The following is a 17494-nucleotide window of genomic DNA, read 5'->3' on the forward strand; positions in this document are numbered from 1 at the left end:
TCCAGCACAGAGAAATCAAATAAGGTCAAGATAGGAGAATCATTTCCCATGGTCCTTTGCTTTAGCGAAACCCATCTTTGGTCCATTCCGGAAGACAAAACGGACACTCACTGCCCAAGCCTTGTATCATAGTGACTCAGCTTCAGGGCTTTCTGGATGATATTGATTATATGGATCCATTTACTTGGCGGTTTGACATGGTCTTGGCTGCTCTGGTGGACAAGCTCTACTGGGAAGCAGACAGGTTGCCTCATGGATGTGTGTGTTTTGAACCTATTTAAGAGCAATTTTTGCTGAGCAGAAATAGGTACCTGCTTTGTGCAAGAATCCAGCCTTTGATGAATCCAGCTATGATGGAGTCACAGACCCCATCACCTTTCCCCAGCAAGTCTTACAGAAATATTTAGGAGATCAGGAAAGGGGTTTAAAACCCAAGCCAATTTCACTGCGAGTTATTGCTGTTTAATTAAGGCAGTGGTCTGTAATGTGTCCTTGAACTGGTTTAATGTCCCTAGCTTGTCTAGATGAAGGAAGAAGAGAGTAACCTTTGACTTTTTTGTGACTGGAATGTAGCAGACTATATAAAGAGCTACTCCATTCACTTTTGCCTGTGGTCCTGCCCACCCAGTGGTGCCACATGAAGGAGTATGGCCCTCAGAATGGAAAAGGCTTCCCACCCCCTGTGAGGACAACAAGGCGTTGAATCTGGCAGCTGCAGGGTTGTGTGAATAAGCGTTTTGATTGCCCTCCTGGGGCAGTCACCCTGCAGCTAATGAAATGGCACTGAAGCTAAATCCTCAGCATACACTTAAAGCACATTGCAATACCCAGATCTCTTTGGGGGAAGCTATTTGTTAGGACTGCTGGGAATTGTAGCTCTAAGATGGGTGAACTACAGTTTCTAGAATTCTTAGGGAAGGGGAAGCCAGGTGCTTTAAATGTATGCTGTGGATGTGACCTGAGTATCTGGCCCTGCACAGACTGAGCCTCTCCAAAGCTCCTGGGAAGTGGATCTCCTCTGTCCAACTTGGCATCCAGGTTAGACGTGTCCCTCTCTTGCTTATGATGTTTGTATCTACTTCAAGTGAGTACACTTCACTGTATGAGAGGTGCTCTTTATGAGAAGGTTAGGAGCTGCTGCGTTAAAACACTCATTAGCAGAGAATGTAACATAAAACCATCCCCCAGATGGATCCAGGTACTTTGTTTAATTTATCTCTTTTCAACATTTTTACTTCCTTAGATGGCAACACAGAGTTACTTAACATCCCAGTGGAGTGGAGTTTTTTCTTTTAAGAGGGCTTGGAGACCTGCAATTTATTATAAAGGTCACCAATTCACACACACACAAGCACATGCGCCACAGTAAGGTAATAAAGACTAAAAACACATTAAAATAATGTTAAACATCTGAATATAGCCCATGAAATTCTGTTCGCTTGTTCCATTAAGTAGATGCTATTACTTTGTGGCTACTCTGGACTTGTCTTGGTAACAGGGTAAAGGTAAAGGGACCCCTGACAGTTAAGTCCAGACTCTGGGGTTGTGGCGCTCATCTCGCTTTACTGGCCAAGGGAGCCGGCGTACAGCTTCCGGGTCATGTGGCCAGCACGACTAAGCCGCTTCTGGCGAACCAGAGCAGGGTTAGTGGAGTCTGTAACCTGAAGCTTATGTAACCTGAAGCGTATGTAACCCGAGGTACCACTGTACCTTTATACTAAATTTCTGGCAAATCTTTTTGTTGTTGCTGCTGCTTCATAAATATGAGGGATTCTGCTCTTCATCCCTTACATGAAGGAGTTCTATAAAGTTCAAACACCTTTCCATTTCATCCCAAAGCAGTGGCTGGAAAGCGAGCGCCTCATTAGCGGTGCTCTTTGTGCTGTCTTACTTAGCTGCAAAACAGAAAGGCTTCTCCGCCTTAAGGTCAGCACAAAGGACCAAGTTCAGGTGTCAAGTTTTGTCTGGGAAGAAGATGCGGCTGGGAGATGCCTCCGAGACCTGTCGCCTGTGAAGTCAAACCTTTCCGTATCACAGCAACCCAGCTTTAGACTACCTCAAGGTTGTGAAGGGAGGAGTGCCTGGGGGAAAAGGGGCCCTTTGAGAAAATCAGGTCAAAAACACACTGAAGCCGCTCTGTGGTTCCTTTCCCTGCCTTTGATCTCTTCTCCGCCAGCTCCTTGAAAAGGGTTTATTTCCCTTTGTGCCTCTGCTGCCCTATTTTCTCCCCTGTTTAATTTCTCCCAATTGACTTTAATTGAGATCTCATTAGTAACTTTCACTAGTCTGGTAAGCACTTTATACCGACACCTCTATTCCCCTCAGCCAATCCCCACTGCTGGGTTGGTGCTCAGAATATTCCCGCTCCCTCCCTCAGGCTGGATGGGACAAGATTCCTTCGGAAGCAGGGGGGGGGCAGTAACTTCTCACAAAGGGACAGGGAGCATCAGCAGCCTTTGAAAGGAAAAGCTTCTGGTGGAAAATATTGCTTTCACTTAAAGGCATCTGGCTGGGAAACAAGAGCTTGCACAAATCCAAGAGGCCACAGCAAGTACTGCTGGAGATAAGGAGATTCTGATATTATTTCTGTAGTGCAGGGTCAAAACTTGACAGCCTTTTACTGGCTCTCCTTTGCTTTCTCATTGAGTGTGTTTGCTGGGCTGGAATGGTCCTTAAATTCTGGATGGAGGATAGTGAGAGGCATGTGAGTGGTGTGCATACAAAAACCAGCCTAATGTAGAAACGTAATATGATTGCTCCATTTGTTCTTCCATCCACCTTAACCTCTGGCCCTACCTGCCACTCTCATGTGGTTCCCGAGAAGCTTTCTCAGAAAGGAATGTGGGGCCTCAGGATGAACAAGTTTCTCCATCCCTGATCAATGGGGCTCCTAGACTTCATCTTCATCACCATTAGTTTACAGAAGCATGGAAAATATACTAGACACTGGAAATCAGTGAAAACCTTCCCTCCCTGCGTAACTAACCCCACCCATAATAAAACAGAGATAATGATGGGGATTGCGGCAGCTACACCTAATACTTGCTTGGAAATATTAATCTGACAAAGCAGGCAATTTATTAAAATGTTTCATCCATTCAATAAGGCCACAACACACACACACACACACACACACACACACACACACACACACACACACAGTGTTCACATTACCACAGTGAAGTTGCTCTTTGCCCCCCGCCCCATAGCACATTTCATAACTCTTTCTCCCCTAGCTTCTCACATCAGCATGTATTTGTTAGCGTCATATTTGTTGGGGGGTCACTGATGGGTGAGGATGTCTTTACCCCAATGCAAAGGTGTCCACACCTTGGCTAGAGAGGAATTAGGAATGCCTTAAGGACTTGCAATCTGTGTGAAGATGGTTTGAGAAATGTGTGTATCAGAAACAGCCAATTTTTATAACGAAGTAAAGGATACATATGCATTGTGGATACCATCATGGGAGCATGGATTAAAAACCCAGCAATGGAGATGCAATGAGTGCAGGGCACAGTAAATGGGAGCATCAACACACATACACAGTCTGCATTTTGGTCCCAGTCCCATGAAGCTCTGACCATTCTTAGCTCCTGATGAAAAATCGATGGGAGCCTAATGGATCTTGGTGCATTGCCCCTTGCAAAGAATGCCTGCCCTGACAGCATTCAACAATTACTCTTTAAGCAGGACTAATAATGCTGACTTGTGCGCCAGCTCCTTTTCAACTCTGATATGGTTGCCTTCCTTATTAATATTATCAGGTGCATTATGAAGACAGAGTCTCCCAGCTTTCTGGTGCTAATAATAGCCCCGGCTTCACTGGACAAGGGAGTCAATAACTGTAAGCTGGAGAGCTTATCTGAGGTGTACTCTCCTGCATACAAATCTCATTTAAAGAACGCCCAGTGTCAGTAAACAGTTTTATTACTGACTATTTATATTGGTTTCCCTTTATCCCCACAGATCTGATGGTAAATTACCCGCCCGAGTGCTATTCATTCAGGGCCCCTCATAGTTAACAAACCAGTCACAGGCACTGCTGTGGTGGAACACATGTATTGATTTCCCCCAAATCAAAGGAGAGGGCCAAGAGAGAACGCAGGGGCTTTTCATTACAGTAGAAGCCTCCAATGGCGAGGGAGAGGCTCCTTTTGCTGCATTTGAATGAAGGGAACTAAATTGTTGCACAAGTCTTTAGAAGAGAGCCTTTCAACCCAGGAACGACCCAAAATTGGAAAGAGCAACGAGAAGCAGTTCTGACAGTTGAGTGCTGGAGGCAAGGCGGTGTGTCTAGGAAGGGGAATGATGGGACCCAAACAGATACTGTTGTTTAACAGCAGGGATGGAAAGTAAAAAACAACAACTAAAAAATAAAAACCTGTGCTGCACATCTTCCATGATTCTGACCAAAAAACAAAACAAAAAGGAATCCTTCCAAGAGAATTCAGCATCCTAAGTATATTATTAAAAAAAGGAGAAAGGGCCAATCTTTAAGAGACAATGTGGTGTAGTGGTTAGTGTCAATGGATCCCACTCACCCACCCAAGATAACTAGGGGTGCTTTCAGACTTGATTATTGTACATTCATCCTGATTGTTTGCAAAGGGATTAGGTGACATTGGCTATTTAGTGAACATTCAGTCTTATTTGTAGGGAGGCTAGATGATGTTACATCAAAGCAAGTGTTATCCCACACTTCCAAGTGCATTTTCTCACCACTTTCCTTATTGCAAAATGTCTGATTTTGGGGAGACTCAAGATTTGCTGTGCAAGACCTCATAATCAACTTTAATTGTGCAACCTGAAGTTGCCACTATGTGACTGAAAATGATGAGAGTCTGAGAACACCCTCTGTGACCTTGAGCTAGTCACTTTCTCTCAGCTGGACCTACCTTGCAGGGTTATTGAGAGGATTAAAGGGAGGAAGAAAAACACACGAACTGCCCTGAGAGAGGATATAAACATAATGAATCAGAATGGTCTGAAACATAGGTCTGAAAATGTTTTAATCTACATGTGGTGAAATGTCAGAAGGTTGTGCAGGATTTCCAGAAGAAACCAGGATCTGATATTTCAGGGGATGGGGGAATACGTTGGAACAAAGGGATTCAGCCTATATTATGTCAGACTACTGGTCCATCTGGTTAGAACTGTTTACACTAATACAGGAAACCTCTGGCCTGCAGACTTCTACTGGTGGTCCACCAGACTTCTTGATCTGCCCTCCTGGCACTCTAGGTAACCCACACCTCTTTCCTCCTCTGCAGCAAGTTGGCAATATAGGAAGAAAATAAAGCTGCCAAACAGTCTTCCCCAGCCTGGAGTGCAATTCCTATCAACCCCTGCCAGTATGGCAAATTGTCCTAGTTGCGGTCCAAAGTATCAGACTGGGGAAGGTTGCTTTACACTGACTGGCTGGCAGCCACTCTTCAGGGTTCCATGCAGGGTTTTCCCCCGGAAATACCCCCCCCCGCACACACACTTCTTGCCCAGCCTATGGAAGCAACCCAGATGAAAGCGAAAACACAAGTACTACTTTTGCATGAAGCGGGAAGCCAGAGGCAGCCACAGCCGTGAGTGCGGTGGCCGATTCCCGCAGAATCTGCCTGCGTGTCTGCCTAGGGCAGCGAATGCCCCCATGGGCGCCTTAGGCTAGGGCATGCCAGCAGCCCCCAGAGAACTGGAGAGGCCTCCATGGCTGCCAAACACCTTCCTTTTGGGGAGGTCGCCTGGAGCCCAAAGGCAAGTCAGCCGATTCCCCCCCCCCCGATCTCTAGCTAGATCTCCTCGCTCGCTCACCGCCCCGGGCGCCCGGGTCCAGCCCCGAGCTCCGCCGAGCACAGCGGAGCAGGCAAGCCGCCCAGCTCTGGAAGCAGCCCGTCCGGAATCCTGTCCCGCGGCTTCTGCGCATTGTGCGCCGCGGCGTCGGTTTCCGCAGCTGTCCCTTCGGGGGCAGTACCCGGAGGCCACACCGGCCTCGCGGGGAGGGGGTCGCGGCAATCCGGCGCCGATCCCACGAGCGAGGGAACCCGGCGCGAGAAGCCGAATCGCTCTCGGTGAGCGCACGGCCAGCCGCCCTTTCCAGCCCCTCCATAATTGTCCGGGATGGATATGAAAGCGCATAAATGCGGCATTGCCTGATCGCCCCCCCCATGCCCTGCGGTTTTCACCTTTCTCTAAGGGGAGGAGGAGGGCGCGCTCCCCGCTTCTAAGCCGGACTCTTATCCGGCCTGAGCGGAGCAGCGAGCGAGAAAAGGTGCCGCGCGAGCGAGGGAATGCGGCAGCCCGGCGGCGGCGAGCTGAATAGGTGGACAGGCAGCGGCTCCCGGGCGCGCGGCGCGGAAGGGGTTAAGCGGAGGGAGACACTCCGCCAAGGAGAATTCAGAGCAGGTGGTCTCCGTCTGGAAGGGCGGCCCGCGGCCAAAGGGATAGGCAGGCGCTGCTGCCGGTGCCGCCGTTTCGGGGCGCCAGGCAGTACAGGAGAGCCCATCGCCGAGAGAAAAACTTTCCCCGGATCTTTTTCTCTGCACGAGGAGGAGGAAGACGCAGGCACTGCCCACCCCCGGCTGGCGAGAAGCTGCCGCTGCAGCAGCAGCAGTGGAGGGGGGGGGGCTGATTCTCGCGGGGATCGCCGGCACCCTGCAGGAGCAGGAGGCGGAGGAGGCGGCAGCGCGGCGCGGGAGCTGAGAGATGCCCCTCGGGGTGTCTCCGCGGGGGAGTCCGGAGGCGCTTCTTCCCGCGCCGCCGCCCCGGCCTGAGCAAAAGTGAAGGAGGCGAGGCTGCTGCCGCAGCCCTCGGTCGGACTCGGCTTGGCGCCGGGGCTCCTCCGCCACAGGGAACGTGCCGCCCGCTTCTGCTGCGGAGAGCCGGGAAGTCTCTCTCTCTCCCCGTGCGCGCGTGTGTGTGGCGAGGCCGTCTTGCGTCGTGGAAAAAGAGAAGGCGGGCGGTTATTGCGAGCCCCAGCTCCGGATCTTGCTCGGGTATCTTTCTGTGTATGCACATTTGGAACACACACATCGGATCCTTCGGATCGACTCGTCACCCCTCCTCCGCCCCCCCCCCCCGCGCGCGCGCAAAAACACCCCGACAGATCACGCCGCCAGCCGACGGCCGGGTCCTGGGAAGGCGCCCTGCCACAGGTAGCCGCGGCGGCCCCGCGCCTTCGCCGGCACGCTTGGAGGGAGAGCCGCGACGCGCGTCCACACCCGGAATCGCGCGTGTCCCCCCCCTTCCCCAAAAGGGTGCGGAAGCTTCTGGCTGAGGACCCCCGCCCCGCGCGCCCACTCCCGCCGCATCGTGCCCACCCCCGTGCTCTTCCTCGCATCCCAGGATGAATCGTCCTCCTCGCGCGCTGAGGAGGCCGGCGGAGCAAGCGGCGGCGCAGGCGAGGAGCCGATCTGCTCCCGGGTGGGCTCTTCTGCAAGGAGGAGAGCGCGCCGCCGCGAGGGTTTCGCCTGACCAACGGCGCCCAAGTGCTCGCAGGAACGGGCGCAGCGCCTGCTGAATCGCCAAGGAGCTGAAAGGCCCGGAGGAAGTCCAGAACCGAACTGCAGGGCGGTCGGGACTTGCGCCGGCACCCGGGAAAGGGGTGGCTCCCTCCGGCTGCGACCCCGGGGATACTTTTCAAGCGACTCAGTGGGTGCCCGTCGGGTTTTGGAGCGCCCTCTTTCCCAGGACGAGCGGGGAGGCTGGAGTTTGGGAGAGAGCACGTGAAAAAGAAGACATTTCTCTCCATCGCCACCCCCCACCTCGGGATCCTGTGAGAAATAAGACTTATGGCGCTTCTGGACTTCGGGATGAGAAGCGCCGGATCCTAAAAGGAGCTCGTCGGGGCCTCTGTAAAGTAGTAGTTTGAAGCTGCACCCCCCCTTCAGAAGCCTGATGCTGCTACTGCCTGTCGCTTGGCTCTGCTGTGAAGGGAATGCAGCTGTGCCCCGGGCACAGCTGGAGCCCCTCTGTGCCAGGAAAACACCCCCCTGGTAGTTGGATTGTGTGAACGTCTGGATTTAGGGGGCGGAGAGGGGGCACCACCCTCTTTGGCCCATCTGCTGGCCCATCTGGGAAAACCTCTATAAGGATGCTGGCCGGATGGAGAGAGCTGTCTACAGGGATAAGTGCTACACTTTGTTGCCTCCTCTTCTTCTGGCTCCTGTATTCTCATCCACCCAAGGAAGGTACGTTCGTGCCCGTTTCATACACCACTTCGCCACTTCACCTTATGGCCTTTGCAGAGAGTGCAGGGAAGGAGCTTCCCTTATTCAGCTTTCAAGGCTATGCACAAATCGGAACTCTGCGATGAGGCTGGGGTAATCTAAATAGGGATCATTGCCGCTGTCTAAGGTCCTGAGGGTTATCCTGGGGTTGCTTGGCGAGGAGAACATGTTAAAACAAATCTAAATGCCTGCCCATTTGGCCATGATCACCCCTCCTTTATTTAGGTTGGAAAGAGCAAGCAGAACCAGAAAGGCACATAGGGATTTGGAGAGAAAGGCCTTTCAGGCACCCAGGACTCCTCGGATTTTATAAAAGCACCTGGTAAGCTTCAGGCCAGTTGGTATGTTGAAGCAGGGAAGATGTAGGCCACCCCACCTACCCACCCTGGCATAATTGCTTTAAGCACATTACATATTCCACTCCCCCCCCCACCAAAAAAAACCCAGCCCAAGTATGGGCATAGAAAACAAAAGCAAGCAATTGGAAGCTAGCTGAAATGCTGTGCCATAGTGGCACCCAGGTTATCCAAGGGACACGGCCTGGGTTACCTTTTCACAGATGAGTTAGAGAGTCCTTTCAAATTAAAATCAGGGCTCAAGACTCCAAGAACACATTTGGTCATTCCACTAACCTCTCCTTTTATAAAAGGCTACAAAGGCAAGAATGAGGAACTGTTGACCTCACTTCCAACCCATCCCAGGTTTTCCTTCCCTGGTTTCTGTGGGTCATTTGAAGAATTTAAATTTCAAAGGCATAAGACACAATCTATACATTTCCTACAGTTTTTCCATACAGGAGGCAGCAGGGTTGAATAAAAGAGCAAACAGCGAATTTTAAGGCTTTACTTCTGTGCAAAGTTGTGTGGGAAGAAGGCCCATTGAAAAATGAGGGCCTTCAAGCCGAAATTTGTAAGCTCAGTCAAGCTACATGTGCAATAACAATCCTCCTGGAAGGAGATTTAAGTAGCAAATTTCCCATATCTGTAAACTGCTTTGAGGTGGGGTTTTTTTTTTTTTGTTTTTTTTTTTACAATTGAGCAGTTTATAAATTTTATGAAATAATAAAATAAATATCTAAGAAGGATTCAGAACTTGAAGAGCCAATGACCAGGGCAGAAGAATGGTGGTTCTAGCCAGGAGAGAGACATTTGCACTTGACAAACACACACAAAAGGGAAACCTTCATGAAAGTAGAGATCTGGAGGACTTCAGGAAGGCTGTTTAAATCTTTATCTGAGGCTGCAACCTTTTATACCAGGGATGGGGAACCTGTGGCCCTTTAATTGTTGGAATATCAACTCTCATTATCCCTGATATTTGGCCATGCAACAACTTTTGGAAGGCCCAATGTTTCCCATCGCAGCTCTAGATGCAGAAATCTGGGAGTAAGTCCCACTTAGTTCAGTGGACTCATTTCTGAAGATCTGCGCATGGGCATGCACAATGGGCTGGATTCAACTCAGTGGCCCTTCCAAGCAGAAACTTCCTCTAGCACAATCTGACTTTCCACTCCTCCTCATGGATGCCTCCTGTGACCCTCCCCAAAATGGTTTGAGGCAGGAGAACCCCCAGAACAGGGAAAGGAGAAGGCAGATCATTCCACGAAGCAAGCAGAAATGTTTTCACTAATGGAGCCATCTGCCTAGGGCTGCACTGAATTCCTCCCTGTGACTTCACATTCTCTCTGCATCAAACTCATTTTCTGTGCCCACCTTGTTTAATGGGGGCAGTTCATGGCTGCTGTGTTGCTCTTAGCATACTGGGTAATCTCCCACTGACCTTTCTAGTGGGCTGAACAATTTTGCGTAGCAAACCTTTACTGGAAGGGCTCGGGTCTGTTGGCTGCTAGCTACTTTGAGCAGTACTGCTGTGGGTGGCAAGTGACATGACCATGTTTACTGCATGGAGTTTGAAGATTGATTTAATCTGATACTTGCAGTCCAGTTGGAGAAAGTTTTAAAATTTAGGCCGAGTAGCCCAAGTAGCAAGCCTTGCATGGGAGAGAAAGCACCTCAGTCTAAGGAAGAGGGGTTTTTTTGCATTGTTGGTTTTGATTTAGACATTTGATTTAGACATTGGCTTATTTCTAGGATTCCATTTCACTTTCACGATTAAGTACTTCAACATGCTCAACATGCACTTAATTGAGATGCTTTTGGAGAGAGAAGGAGATGAACAGAGAAAGGAGCTTCTTTGTGTAGAAAACACCAAGGCACAGGGATATGTGACCTTCAGGACATGCTATCTTAATATATCAACCCAGTTTCATTGATATTTGGTTGCTGAGATGCATCATGGAGCTTGATCAGGTGATGGGAAAAGCTTCTGCTTGAGCCCATAGGGAGCCAGTGCCAATTGCAGTAGACAATACTAGACTGGCAAATGGTCTGGTCTCCTTTAAGATCAGGTTCCAATCCTGTCACTAGCTTTCACTTGTGATACTGAACACATTACTTTGCCACAACTGGGTCTCTTTCTGCAGCCTAAACACAGTGACCCTCAAACTTGCCATTCTTATCTTTCAGCAGAGCTTATTTTTTCTGGTCCTAAGACTCTTCAGTCACAGGTAGCCAATGTGGCACTACCCCCTACTTTAAGCAAAAGCTACCAGTGGGGAAAGGAAGGAGGTCTGTGATGAGTGAGGTCTCCTTGACAGCCCCAGAGTCCATTAAATTTGCAGTTTTGGTCCTGAAAGAGATTATTTTCCAAAGGCAAGAGCCACCTAGGCCTGTGTGTGGTTGGGTTGTTAATGAGAAACTAGTTGCTATGATTTTCTGCACTCAAGAGAATGATATATCACCTCTTTGACTTCCCAGCCCACTTGATTTGGTATTTGTTTACAGAAGAGTGCCCTGGAGGCAACTGGTTTCTAAAACTCTTTACAAGGCGCAAGCCCACAACTTTGGGAGAGGAAGACAAATGCTTTGTTCATTTGGCTGTCTCCCCTCCCCCCCCCCATGGGGAAAAGACCCACCCATGTTCACCATTAATAACTCTGTGGTTCAGTTTTGGTTCGCTCAGGGTCCCATTTTCAGATGATAGCTTCTAAGGGGAGTTCAGTTTTCCAGGTTGGCAGACATCTACCAGAAGAGGAACCCAATGTCTTTCTATTTTCTATTTTCATTTTGACTTACCACAGAAAATCCTAGCCATGTTTGTGTCTGAAACACTCCACGTGAAGCACCACTGAGTGATGAATAGGAATTACACAAGGAGTAGACTATTAGAAGCAGTTGGCAATTTGCATGGGTAGCTGCTAACCAACATTTCCTGGGTCCCCCCCCCTCCTGTGTGTGCAAGATCCACTGAGCCCTGTTAAGTAACTGATTTGTTGCCCTTGGTTTTCCCCAACTAGCTTTCCCCCAGTTTACGCTGTGTAACAAATAGCTCTGCAAGCCCAGAAGCTGCAGAAGAAATCCTGTGCTGATGTTTGCTCACCCAGAAACATAAAGAGCACTGTCAGCGTAAACGTTCCACCGAGAGCTCCCAAGACAGGCCTCCTGCAAACCAGGATGTGAGGGGCACTTTGCAGATCCATGTGGATCCATAAATAATGTCACAATTAGCAACTGAAACCAAACATTTATGCAATAATTCAGTTGATGCAGCCTCAGCCAGTCGAGCAGGAGCTATGAGTTCAGTGCTGATCACAGGCATGCAAGAGGCAAGACGCTGCCAAATTATCAGCCTCCATGCCAGAGCCCTAGGTGTGTTATAGGCCACAAGGCTGGTTGCTGCACAGCTTCTTTCACTGGACAGTTTGTAAAGCAGCTAAGGTGGAGATTGCTTGCAGTTCATTGCTATGCCTCCATGGCAAGGAAAACCGAGTGCTGGGATGTGTGAGTGTGTGTACATATCACACACAGCCCAAACAGACTTGCTTTTAGATGTGCTGTATAGCGAAAATTCTAAGAAGAATCTCATAAATCCAAAAGTAGCTATGTGATTTTTGCCTGGAATTCAGCAATAAATAAAACAGATGGAAGCAGCATTGATCCATAAGAAAGATTCTGAAATCCACAGTTGGGCAATAGCTTTAGGCGGACCGAGGAAAACGTCACAAAACAGCAAGTGTTTTGAGTTCTTCAGAACTCTTCGTTGGCTGGATGTTAAGCAAAATGGGTGGAAGAGTAAAAACAATAAGGAACCCAACTGGCTCAATGTTGTAGTTGTAAAGTCTGCATTTAGACTCAGTGGCAAGCTGAAGATTGTGGACTGTATTACATCCCATATAAAACAGTATCACAGCACTTTAAACAGGGATGGCTTCTCACAAAAAATCCTGAGAAATATCATTTTTTAAGTGTGCTGAGAGAACCCTATTCCTCTCACAGAGTTTAATTCGCAGAGCGGTTTCTCCAGCAGTCCCTTTTCCCAGGGAACTCTGGGAAATTATAGGTCTGTGAAGAGAATAAGGGGACTCCTAACAACTCTCAGCACCCTTAACGAACTGCAATTCCCAGGATGCTTTGGGTGAAGCTATGGCTGTTTAAAGTGGAATGATACTGCTTTAAATGTATAGTGCAGATTGGGCTTTACCTGCTAGGTCATGAGTGGGGAACTGGATCTGGCGGGTGGGCTAGATCCTTCCTTGCCCCACCCTATGACCCTTCTATGACCGGTGGGCAGGGCCACCCAATTGTTAGTCACCTGACCTCATTATTATGCCAGGTATCAAGTTGAAAGGGCCTTGTCGTTGATGGACATCAGAGGCACTGTCATTCAGTATCTCTCGATTGACGGGTGCTGAGAGATATATTTGTGAAGTCTTTGAGCGGTTTCAATACAAACTTCTTGCAAACAGGCTTCAAAGTACAGTCGTACATCAGAAGTCGAACAGAATCCGTTCCGGAAGTCTGTTCGACTTCCAAAATGTTCGACTTCCAAAATGCAGCTTCTGATTGGCTGCAGGAAGCGCCTGCAGCCAATCGGAAGCTGCAGAAGCCCTGTTGGACGTTCGGCTTCCAAAAGAACGTTTGAAAACCGGAAAAACAAATTCTAGTTTTTGGTCATTTGGGAGACAAAATGTTCAACCCCAAGGCATTCGGGAGCAGAGGTACGACTGTAATGGCAGCCAGTCATGCATTTACCTCCCTTACACCTGATGTCACGTAAGATGACAGGCAAGTGGGCACTGTTTGGGGAAAATGGCTTTGTGGGCCAAATTAGGACCCCTTCTGGGCCTCATTAGGCATGTGGACAGAAAGTGTCCCACTCCTGTTTTAGGCTAAACTTAATATACTGTGACAAAGAATCAATGGCTTTGGAAAGAAAATCAGGAAGAGTGACAATGACTGCTCATTTCCCTCTAATACAGTCTTGTTCAATATGTGCCATGGTTGTGTTTTTCAGGACTTTTGAAAGTGCGCAAGACCAGGAATGCCTCCATTGCAAAAGAGGTTTGCTCTCATAAAGTGAAATGTATGCTGTGTAAATGCTTAACTCTGCTCCAGTTTCAGTCAAGACTAAAGTTTGTTAGTTTATTTCAGGAATTTATCCTCCACATTTCAGTAGCTGTCTCAAAGCAGCTCATGTACAATGTGTAAAATGGAAAACGTGTATTGAAACATCAGAAAATGGAAACATTAGAACAATATTCATAGTACAAAGGTCTCCTGAAATAAAACCATTTTAACCCAGCTTTTGAAACTTAAGCAGGGATGGTGCCTGCCTGATTTCTAATGGGAGGGAATTCCACAGATGTGAAATTTAGAAGAAGAAAAAAGCAGAAAGTTCCAGTAGAATTGTCGTACATGACAAACTACACAGGGATTTAATGTCGTTTCAGCATGGTGCGGCAATGTGTGAATTAAAGCTCCTGCTTAATGCCTTTTTGCTTTGAGCAAACCATACTTCATATGTTGTTCGAGCTTCTCTTTGATCAGCCAAATAGGTGGTGGGTGGAGAGATGCCAATAAAATCTCTGAGTCAAGTGTAGACCCAAAGCTAAAATTTGCTATTTTTGGCTTGCCATTTTACCCAAGGGAGATAATAAATATTTCATGCTTGCTTTAGATGAGTTGCATGAGGGTTTGTGAGTCCAGTTTAATGCCATACTCTGCAGATGTACAGAGATATACACAAGTGCTAACTGCTGATTATGCTTACAAATAGCGGAAAAATACATATCCAGAGATGGAGAAATGCAGCTTCCCCTTCCCCCAGAGCTAGCACAGAGGAGGAAACCCGTGAAGTGAAGAGATATTATTCCCTTCACCTCTATAACGGATCAAGGCTTGCTTTTGTGGCCAATATGAGATCTGAACCAGGGCCTCGGAAACTCTTAACCTCTTTATCAAATCAGTACTAAACTAGTATTGAAACTGTGCAAAGCATCTTCCATAAATAGAGCAGTTCTCCACTTTCAGTTCTCCACTTTCATTATAGATTAAGTAAAGGGTGGCCAGACTTTAGGTTTGTGGGATCTGATTTCTTTTTTAATAGACCCCGAAAGCTGTCCACCAATCAGAGCCAGGTGCAAAATACCAGGAAGGCGGAGCCAGCTACAAAAGGGTGGCTCAGGCAGCGGAGCCAGTGACCTATTGCCTCCCCATGAGCCATCCAGTGGGATGATCCATGTGTAGAAGTCTGCATCTGAAATACTACAGATCAGGGACTCCTAACAGCCTAATGGGGGGGGGGAGTCTTTCTGTTCCTTCTGTTATTAAACAACTGGAAACCAGAAAACCTTGATCTGCCTCAAAATGGCAAATTATCTAGCAGAGCCCATCACTTGAAGCCTATGTGGTGGGACAGAACCTGACTTCTACTTTCCTGGAGCGTAGGTAAGGTTGGGCCTGCAGGTTGCATTGATGGGAGCCAATCCAGCAGACCTGATGATGCAACCCTGTTGCTTAACCTCACCACCACCCCAGCCAGGTAGGCAGCAGTGACACCTGTTGCTACTGTTGCCCACTGCTGCTTTAGATGATCTGTTACTCTCTTGGTGGGCTCACGTGTGATGTGGTTGGTGCATTAAGCTCCTTTAGGACAAAGGGTTGCTATAGATCATTTTCAGATCCCTTCCAGCCCCACAATGCCAAATCAATTCATGTGAAGATAAAGAAGGATGTAAAAATGAAACGCATTAGTAGAGCGATGGTGCTGAGACTCCGAGGTGACAAAGCATTCCATTGATATTAAGCAAATTGGGAGAAAAGAGTGTTCAGCAATTAGCGTACCCAGAAAACTAGGGAACCGGGTGTTAAAAAGCAACCATTCTTATTCCAGAAAGAATTAGCTTGGAATAAATTGTACCGTCTGTTTCTACTTTTGCAATCACTGACATGGATGATAATTGCCTTTCTACACTTTAGGGCATATTTCTGAGATCACAGAACATGGCAGCTATCCCTTAATGTGCTTTAATCACCTCTTTGCTCAGGCAGTTAAAGAAGTTGAAGCGTTTCCCCCTCTTTCTTCCTTCCAATCAATATTTTCCAGAGTGGTGCCTTTCCCCCTGTTTTATTTCCATTTTGATTTGTCCCTCCTCTCTCATTGTCCCTCTTTCCTCCCTCCTCCCCCCCTCCTTTTCTTGATTATAATACATGCCAGGGACAAATTCACTACTTCATGGATGAAGAACCTCAGCTCTCCACACTTAGCTTCCTGGCCCCTGAGGTTCTTCCCAGGCCACATGCCCTCTTCCCAAGCCACACCCCTTACCAGCCCTGCCATACACACTCTGTGACTGTTTCTGCCAGGCAGAGCTCTTACCTTCCTTGCCTAGACGGATGATGGATAGAGAGGCATATGTGTCAAGAAACAGGTCCACGGTACAAAGGTAAAACTAGCATTTATTGATGCATCTACTTTTGTCTGTCACCCTGCCCGCCACTGGCCCCCTGGAAGGCTGTCCAGAAGGCAATCTGGCCCTCAGGCTGTTCCCCCACCCCTGCACTGCTTGAAAGATAGCAGATAGCAGGCTGGGGCGCCTAATCACAAGTAAACGTACTTTCCTGTAGGCATGCCTCTTTGTTGCTTCAAGCGACAGTCTTAAAAGGGGCAGCATTCCCTGCAATGCCTGCATAGATATTGCAGGACACATTGCTGGTAGCTGAAGCAGCTTGCCAAGCGGGGCAGGGCTGCAACAGTAGCCTCCTGGCAGCAGCATGGCTGGGAGGCTGAGTAAGACCAGGGCTGTCTGGATGAAGTGGTGTAGCCAACCCAGCGCTCCTGCTGGCAAGCCTATCTCATTCACAATGTTACAAACAGTACGCAAACTGAAACTCAGCCATCCTTCAAAATCCGCACTTCTTCATATTTTGCCAGGCTGTTCTCCAGCCAAGAAAGGTGTACCAAAAAAAGAGTATGCATTAGAATAAAGTGTGGATAGAAATGCATATGTGAAAATAGCATACAAAAATTATAATGTCAGGAAAAATTGTGTGCACTGCAAGGCAAATTTGCCTACATACATTAGAAATTTGCACTGAAATGCTGCTGCATTCTCATGAGGACTTGTTTTTAAAAGATTATTCAGAAACTGATGCAGGAATATGAGGAACTGAATGTGGAAAAACTGGAAACTGGGGGAAAAACAAACCCTGAAATTGACAGATTTCCCCATCTCTATCAAGGGGACTATCCAGCATCTGTTTGAAAAGTTGCTTACAAGCAAACTTGTAAGACGTGATGGGCAGGTGCAGACTCCTTAAGACTTTGGGATGTCTACTGTGAGTCCTTGACTGGCTGCGATACTTGGCCCATACCTACTCTGCAATCAGGAGCCTGTGTTTTGTTCATCACACTTTACATTCAGTTGGGCTGTGAGAAACACAACCACTGTGTGAAACAGCTCCCTCAGCCACATTGGGTCACGGAAACATCCCAATGTGAGTAACTTGTGGCACTTGGATATGCTGACGATAAGGAGTTATTTAAAGCAAAGTTACTACGAGTCTGTTCCCTGCTGATGTCAGTAGCACTGAGCAGGCCAGGCAGGATCAGTCCCCAAGTCATCATAAGCAGGAAAAGGCATAACAGAGCATGCAGCAAGGTAAATCATACCCAATGAATGCAGTTCTAATAGAAACGTCTCAGCCGCTCACATCTACTTATTCAGATAACAAATAACTCTCTCTAGGAGAGTGAGAGAACAGGGAGCTGGAGATTGAATGTATATATTACAGTCCAAATAAATATGAAAAGGCTGTTGCATGTGCCAGTATAAATCCCAGTGATCGCATGCACTTCCGTCACATGAATGCCACTGAAGAAGATGTGAGGAAATGAGAAAGTGGTGTTGCCCATCTAATAGGGAAGCAGAGGGGCTTTTC

General features: G+C 48.0%; 1 protein-coding gene across 1 annotated transcript in view; it reads left to right on the forward strand.

The window, feature by feature from the left end:
- The first annotated feature begins 7548 nt into the window (after window positions 1-7548).
- Window positions 7549-17494, forward strand: part of LOC308587222 (chemokine-like protein TAFA-5) — a 30746-nt gene continuing 20800 nt past the window's right edge. Inside the window, exons 1-3 of the mRNA XM_081194618.1 lie at window positions 7549-8177; window positions 8442-8538; window positions 13569-13615. Coding sequence (XP_081050744.1) covers window positions 8081-8177; window positions 8442-8538; window positions 13569-13615 — 241 coding nt within the window. The 5' untranslated portion in view covers window positions 7549-8080. The remainder of the gene's footprint in view (window positions 8178-8441; window positions 8539-13568; window positions 13616-17494) is intronic.

This window comes from Podarcis bocagei (assembly GCF_964188305.1).
Source record: "Podarcis bocagei genome assembly, chromosome: 5".
NCBI classification, from domain to species: Eukaryota; Metazoa; Chordata; class Lepidosauria; order Squamata; family Lacertidae; genus Podarcis; species Podarcis bocagei.